General features: G+C 37.5%; 2 protein-coding genes across 2 annotated transcripts; one reads left to right on the top strand and one right to left on the bottom strand.

The window, feature by feature from the left end:
- Nucleotides 1-1,859: 1,859 nt before the first annotated feature.
- Nucleotides 1,860-4,093, top strand: LOC659823 (uncharacterized protein). The gene is made up of 2 exons (XM_008198770.3): nt 1,860-2,186; nt 2,238-4,093. The coding sequence occupies exons 1-2, from the start codon at nt 2,163-2,165 to the stop codon at nt 3,966-3,968; spliced, it is 1,755 nt and encodes a 584-aa protein (XP_008196992.3). The 5' UTR covers nt 1,860-2,162; the 3' UTR covers nt 3,969-4,093.
- pelo (pelota) lies at nt 3,957-7,313 on the bottom strand. Its single transcript, XM_962033.5, has 5 exons — nt 7,141-7,313; nt 6,316-7,037; nt 6,075-6,267; nt 5,910-6,016; nt 3,957-4,295 (listed from the first exon to the last, which is right to left on the bottom strand). The coding sequence occupies exons 1-5, from the start codon at nt 7,179-7,181 to the stop codon at nt 4,207-4,209; spliced, it is 1,152 nt and encodes a 383-aa protein (XP_967126.1). The 5' UTR covers nt 7,182-7,313; the 3' UTR covers nt 3,957-4,206.
- Between the last annotated feature and the right edge of the window lie 787 nt (nt 7,314-8,100).

Here is an 8,100-nt window from a genome sequence, read left to right as displayed (position 1 = left end):
ATTAATTATTTGAGTGTTTGATTATAATTTTATTTACTGTATTTAAAATGTGTCACTCAAACGCGATCACTAGCCACTGAATTGAAAATTTAAACCGAAAAATTTAGATTTGCTTGAGCACACGTCCGTTCGCGACAACGGCAAGTAACAAACTGAATAAATTGAACGAAACCGCACAATACACAATAATTTAAATAAACCGACTCACCTCGCTTCGCCTCGCCTCCCGCTCCCGCTCCCGATCTGACCCGTACGACTGCTCGCTGTCGACTGAACCGCCCTCGCCGCCTGCGCCGCACACCTAACCTCGGATGTGACGTCATCACACGTCTAAAACAAGTCATAACCAGAAACATTCACTGTCCAAATCCGTCAAATTTAGAAACATTCATACACAGAATTATTCAAAATAGAACAGTATTGATCTAGAAAAATAAATTATGACAAATGTATTTGTCTATAAACGTCTAAAATTATAAAAGTTTCGCATGCAGTTAATGGAAAAATAAAAATGCATGTTTATATTTAAACAGAAACTGGCAATGTGAAATTTTAGTGCGAAAATTAGTGGTAGAGCTCGGAAACTCTGTAAACGACCACGATAGGCGGAGCCATGGCCTCCTAGATGTATTGAGACAACTTCGTTGTTCAGGCCTGGCGCATCGCTAAGTTCGGCTGATTCTCCACTGGCGCTGCATTTAGCGGACTGACGTTTATTTGACAAATACCAATTTTGAGGTTAAAGACTAATAAATTTGAAAGATGTAAATGTGCATTCGTGAAATACGTAGGAAATGTGAGGATAATTCTAAAGTTGTGCCCTGAACGAACGTTTGGATAGTGTAACTCTTGCAGGAAATCATTTTACGATCATTAGGATTTTTTATTTTCAGCTTCAGAAGATATACAAATTATTTTAGGGTGAATTGGTGGTTCGTCATCGTTTATAAATATTAAAGAAAACGATGTTTCAAAGTACCTTTCATTTATTAGGCATACTATATGGTTTTACCAATGGTTTAGGTAGAATGCGTTACAAATCTGTGATTTTTAAGACATGGCTTAAGTTTTCTGAAAGGTATTTGCAACCTTTTAATCAGCAGATATTTGCAATACATTGTTTAGGCAAATGAAACTATTTTGCACACACGTATTTTCAAAACCTGCTATTGTTAATTTAATTTTAGTAAAATGTACAAAGAATGTCGTTTTTTTCAAATGAAATGGTTTAAAAAAGCTCGATCCAGCGTTCCTCTGCTGCGTTACTCTCTGCTGGAGTATCTCTGGACCGTCCGTTCCAAAGTCCCTGCCATAGATTATAGTTAATTATAGTCCCTGTCTAGACCTCTGCTCACTCTCACGCACCGCTCGTGAATCACCAAACTCCCGAAAAAAATCTACTACTTTATTAATTTTTTTGAGTTTTTGTATTTATTGTTGTATTTGTTTACAATTACATTGTAAGCTCTTTTTCACCTTCTCTTCTGCTAATTGTACTTGTTAAATTCAATTTTTTTGTCGGATTTAACCTCACAAATGCTATTTGTCAGATAAACGTCAGTGCGCTAAATAGGGCGCCATCTACGGTCTCGAAAAAACCGCTGAAGCTTATCGATGCGCCAGGCCTGAACAACGAAGTTGTCTCCATACATCAAGGAGGCCATGAGTGAGGAGATTGAGCAGTGGCGTAGCAAAAAACTATTCTATGATCAAGAAGGGTTTGAGATTCATAATTTGTAGTAGTTAAAATTTCCTCTATTCAATAATTGCAAGATGAAATAGTAAAAATCATATCTAATGCTAATACACGTTGATTTCCTAAAAATACACAGCAGAGAGGTCGAATAAATAAAAATACACAATGAGTAAAGAGTAAAAACGCGTTTATTGCAAAAAATGTTTCTACTGGTATCTTTACTATAACTGGTAATATTGAAATGTTAAACTTTAAGACGAATTCCCTACAGATGTAAGTACACGCCACGCCACTGTTTTCTGCCAACACCCCTAATTTAAAGATTGGACTCGTCCGAGACGAGTTTTCGTCTCTGCGCACTCCTACCACCGTGGACGATCTGTCATTTCGCGGACTCTAACCTCAAAACAACACGTGTTGGCATTTCTCCAGTTGTTAACGTTTTAGTGTATTATTTTGTTAAAACATGGTTTCCAAACGCAAAAAGAAGGTAACACCACCCCTACCTTACCATTTCAAATGTTTCATTATCACTTTGTAGTACACAACCGGCGAGGGTGCCCAATTCATGACCCGCAAAGCGGCCCTCAAAAAGCTCCAATTATCCCTCAACGACTTCCGCCGCATCTGCATCCTTAAGGGCATCTACCCCCGTGAGCCCCGAAACCGCAAACGTGCCCAGAAGGGCCAGTCCGGTATCAAAACCCTCTACCACGTCAAAGACATCCAATTTCTGTTACACGAGCCCATGATTTGGCGCCTTCGCGACTACAAAATCTTCAACAAGAAAGTCGGGCGTGCCCGAGCTGTTAAAGACTTCGAATCGTTGAAGAAATACCTGAATAACCACCCAACTTTGAAACTCGACCACATTGTCAAAGAGCGATACCCCACGTTTTTGGACGCGTTGCGCGACCTGGACGACTGTCTCACTTTGTGTTTCTTGTTCAGTACGTTTCCGTCAATCCCTCACGTCCCCCGCGACCAGAGTGCGCTGTGTCAGAGGCTCACAATTGAGTTTTTACACGCGGTGATCGAGGCCAAGGCCCTAAGGAAAGTTTTTATTTCAATCAAGGGGTATTACTACCAAGCGGAAATCAAAGGTGAGACCATTACGTGGATTGTGCCCCACCATTTCGCGTTCGAGCCCCAGAGCAAGGCCGAAGTCGATTTTAAGTTAATGTCGACTTTTGTCGAGTTTTACACGATTATGTTGGGTTTTGTCAATTTCCGGCTCTACCACCAATTAAATCTTTACTATCCTCCCAAATTCACAAATTTGAGCCAAACAGACAGTGAGAAAGAAATCGTAGACGAGGGGATTTTTGTGTCAGAACGTGTGGCAGCCCTTAATTTCCCTCTATCCAAAAGTACGAATTCAGCAATTGAGGACGAAGTCGAAATTGATAATTTCAACACTGAGAACAGTCCGGAGAAAATCGAAGAGGCGCGAATTGAGGCTGAAAAAATAAAAAAATTGAAGACACTTTTCAAGGGACTGAAGTTCTTTTTGAATCGAGAAGTTCCAAGAGAACCTCTCGTGTTTATTATCCGTTGTTTCGGGGGCGAAGTCTCGTGGGATAAGTTACTTTTTGTGGGGGCCACGTTTGATGAAAATGACGAGTCGATTACGCACCAAATTGTTGATCGACCCTCAATGGAGAAGCAATACATTTCACGATATTACGTTCAGCCCCAGTGGATTTTTGATAGTGTTAATGCGAGGGAACTCCTCCCTGTTAATAAATACTTTATGGGGGAGATTCTCCCCCCGCATTTATCGCCGTTTACTAACGAAGGGCGGCATCAGGAGTATATGCCTCCGGAGGAAAAGGCTCTGTATGATCCTGAAGCTTTGGAGGAGTTGCATAAGAAGGGAGAAAGTGATGAGGATGCAGACGAAGAAGAAGAAGAAACTGAAAATGCAGACACAACGAACGAACAAGTTGAAGAAGAGGAAGAAGAAGACGAGGATGAAGAAGTTGAAGCGGAGGAAACGGCGCCTGTGAAAAAGAAATTAAAGGTAACTCCAGGTGAAATATACAAGGAAGTTCCTTGGGAGAAGAGTCGGCAAGAGAGGCAGGAATATAAACTTAGGGAAAAGTTGGTTAAAAACAAACACCGAAAACTGTACAAGAGCATGATGGCCGGCCGCAAAGAAAGGGCGAAAGAGATTTGGTTGTTGAGGAAGAAGCGACGATTACACGATGAGAAACAAAAAGAAGAAAAGAAAGCGAAAAAGAAACAACAAAAAAGCGCGTCAGTTTCATAATTATTTTATTTTTTATAAAGTACATAAAATATTTCAGTGGATTAAGTTATGCAATAAATAGTAATCTTCCTGTTACTTAATTGTACATCTTATAAATAAATAGAATTGAAGGAATTCACTAAAAATCTACAGCAATTATTCACATAACAATTAAAAATATACAACAAATTCCCTAATTTATTTAAAAATGATCAACAAAGAGTTAAAAACGCGAATACAACCAGTGTTTTTGACATGATTAGTCTTCGGTCTCGCTTTCATCGTCTTCGTCGAGTTCGGGCATTGGGAAGCGGAGAATTGCTGCAATGCCGGTCAATTGTTCTAGTTCTAGAAAGCAAAAATGATAGTCAGTTGCATAATTTTTTTCAGTGAGCAGTATAGCCCCATCTAAGTATTTTTGAGTTACATAACAATTTTTTCTACAACCTTGTCAATTTTTAGCACGTAAAATTATAACAAAACAAAAAAACGTAACACAAGAAACATAAATAAAAATAAAGGGATTTTTGATGCAATTTTCTCGTGAACGAAATTGTTATTGGAAACTCAGACTCCAAAAGTATATACTTTGAAATTTAACTCAAAAAGAGCATAAAATGTAAAACAGCATTTTTAAGACCTAATTTCGTGATATCTTATTTATTTTTATTTTGGATAAACATTCTTTTAATTACAAAAATTGACATAATTATAATCGAGATGTGTTAACTAAAGAATCTTTGCACTAAACAAGTGCCTAAAAACTCGAAAAAGACTAAAATGTATGAGACCTATTTTGCCTAAAGTTATTACTATTATTAGAACTGTGCAAATTCTTTATATGATAATATGATTAAAAAAATTTATAGATACAGGATATCCTAATAATTTGAAAGAGTTCATTATTGGACCTTTAAATATTAGAAAATTAGCCGTAAATATTAACCCCTTGACTCTCCTAAAATTATTTTTAAGTACAGGTATAGGCTGTTTCCGAAATTAGCTATGACAAACTGAAATGAAACACTTTAAATTTTATTGCCCTTTTGGAAGTAGCTTTTAAAACACTGATGTTTCTTAGCTAAATTGTTATTGGTTGATTATGCTTAGGTTTTAAAATAATTTGTTTTTCTTTTAATAAAACACGCTTTTTTTAATTAATACATAAACATTAAGAATCCTAGATAAATAGGACTTCCACCACTTTAGAGAAGTAAGTTCATACTTATAGGACATAATGTTTTAAGTTCACTGCAATCTAAAAGATAAAAAAGGGGTTTTTGGAAGTAAAATAACTTAAAATTTTTAAATGGAACACTCTATTTTTTATTTTCGTGTGTTGTCTCTGAAAAAGATTAACAACTAAGTAACTCTTACTGATTAAAAGATTACTCAAAAAATATTTCAGAAGTCGAAAAGCAAAATTTTCAGCTAGTAACAACTTTTTTTGTTGGTAACATTTTAAGCCTTCTTTTTAATACCTGAATCCTAGATTATAAACACTATTTTAAAACACGTTTCCCATAGCAACGTGCTTTAAATTAAAATGTTCTAAACAAATTGAATAACACTTATGCGAAAACACTGAAAATTCTCGGGTGTCTAGGTTACATAACAACAGCCATCGAACTTTAAGCTTGTATTTTCGGACTCGTATTATAAATAACTAATACTGGAGTCACTATGTATAACTTTTACAAATTATTCAATTTTTAACGAACTTCTTAATATTGTTACGTTCCTGATTCCATTGGGCTAAACAATTGGTAAAAAATTATGTTTGAACTTTCCCCTTTGAAGTGGTGAAAGTCTTCTGTATAATTTGAAAATTTTAGACGATAGAAGGGGTTTGTATTTACGGCTTTTGTAAAGAAAAAGATTAATTTTCTAACATTTAAAGGTCAATAACCGACTTTTGCAAATAGTTGGGACACCCTGTATAGATTAAAAAAAATTACTTACGCTCTCCTGATATATGCAGACTTGAGAATATCTTAACATCGCCTCCATTTTCCCTCACAGAGTCTACCAATTTTACATACTCTTTACGTAAATTTACATCTTTACACCTAAAAATTCCTCATTAAAATTTCGGTGATTTCATTCCGTTTTTTAAATAGTAATTACCTAAACAGATTATCAGATATAAGAAGTGTCTCAATCGCTTGTGCCTCGTTAGCCTTCTCCACGTGTTTTTTCCCATAAAATGCCTTATCCGGCTCACATTGCAGCGTCGTGTAGAAAACTTCAAGTGCTTTAACTTCGCTAGCCGCTTTGGTGTCGGAAATTTTATTAACCACAGCCGGATCTTGGAGAATTTCTAAAACTCACACTTTACCACAACAAGGACCAATAATTAATCGCAAACCTTTCAACGAATGTTTGAACCCTGTAGACGAGTGAATCAACATAAACTTAGACTTATTTTCCAAAAGCGTCTTGTTATCGGTTTTAACAGCCATTTGAAACATGTATTCGTAAAACTGGTCGCGGACGAACCCTGGCGAGGCAATTATGACACACTTGACGATATCGAAGTCAATGTGCCTCAAGATGCCTTGAATAATATTGTCGTAAAACTTCGCCAACGCCTTTTCGTGCTGTTGGATGAAGTTTTTGCGTTTTCGCGGAATGGACGCCTCGATTTTGGCCCGAACTATGGTCATGCTGGACGTTATTAAGCAGATCTGTGCCAACCCATCTTGCATTATCACAGCGGCCAAGTCGGCGCTCTTGGTCGGGTCGCAGGCCATTTCCACGCGCTCGAGGGACACGGAGTCCCACTCGTGCTTGGTCAGGCGAAACTTTCGGTTCATTTCGAGGTCCAGCGTGTGGTAGGCCCCCATCTTGACGTATTGGTTCTCTTCCACGTTTTTCCCCTTCAGTCTTAGCATGCATGCTTGAGTATCAAAGTCGATCGTTTCAACGGCGATCGTCAGCATGGTTCTGACACGGTTTGATGTGGAAGAACCTGTTGACGACTCGGACTGCACTTTTCGGACTGTGCTACTGCGGACGTAATCTCCCTCCGATATGAGATTGTACGCGTGCCACATATCTTCAGGTTCCTCGGGCACAAGGGTCACATACCTGAAAGGGCCCAAGGTTCCGTTTTTGACCAGGATTTGTAGCAATATGTTTGGCATAACCTCACTCTTTCTTATTGGATGGGGTTTTGCGCGTTTGGACTTACCCTTGGCCTTCTTTATCAATGGATTTGTCAATAAGTTTCATTTTGACGATATTTTCGAACTCACTAAATGCGATAAAAATGCGATGTTTTGGGAATTCATCATTTTTAAAGAATTACTTTTTTCAAGGACATACATGACAACACTCGTGTTAATTTTCGCCATTTTGATTTCGCCGATCGATTAGTTCGGGAACGTTCGGGAATGTAGTAGAAGCAGGTTGCCAAAAGAGTGTTGCCAATTTAGTGAGTTTTTCACAGTTTTGGTTGATTCTAAGAATATTTCGAGAAGATTTAGACTTCGTTAAGGTTAGTCGAAAATAGTGAATCTACGTAATGAAATGCCAACTTTTTTGTATAGAAACAATGCTAAAAAATAATCTAAAATACACTGCTCAACAATTGAAGTGGATATTGAGAGAAATTCTAAATTTTGGTAATTCGTTGTATATTAAATAACAAAAAACAGTCACAATAAATAAATTTATACTCGTTCACACTCAAAATTAAAAACTGAAAAAAATTGTCCGTGAAAAACCAGAACTAGAAGTAAAACAAAAAATGAATAAAACCTAACGAAACTTAAAAGTTCTCAAAGTCAAATTTTACACCGTCCCTACAAAAACCTAGTACCGTGTAGGTCCTCCCCTGGCTCTTAGCAGGGCTCTTACTCGATTGAAGAGACTCATTATTAAATTATTAATAAAATCTTAAGGTATCGATCCCAAATTTCTTACAATCCAATAGCCAGTTCTTGTAACATTTCAAGAGGCTGCTGGAGCTGGTTTAAACACCTAGACATTTCGGCCCAAACATGTTCAATGCAGTTCATGTCAGGCGAACAGGGTGGCCACTCCATTCGTGTAATGCCATGATGTTCTATGCGCTTATTCAAAATTCTGGCGCGATGAGGGCGGGCATTATCATCAATAAACACGAATCTTTCGCCTATTGCACCAAAGA

This window comes from Tribolium castaneum, chromosome 2 (genome assembly GCF_031307605.1).
Source record: "Tribolium castaneum strain GA2 chromosome 2, icTriCast1.1, whole genome shotgun sequence".
NCBI classification, from domain to species: Eukaryota; Metazoa; Arthropoda; class Insecta; order Coleoptera; family Tenebrionidae; genus Tribolium; species Tribolium castaneum.
Note: the sequence above shows the minus strand (reverse complement) of the source record. Positions and strands in the feature narration are given on the sequence as shown.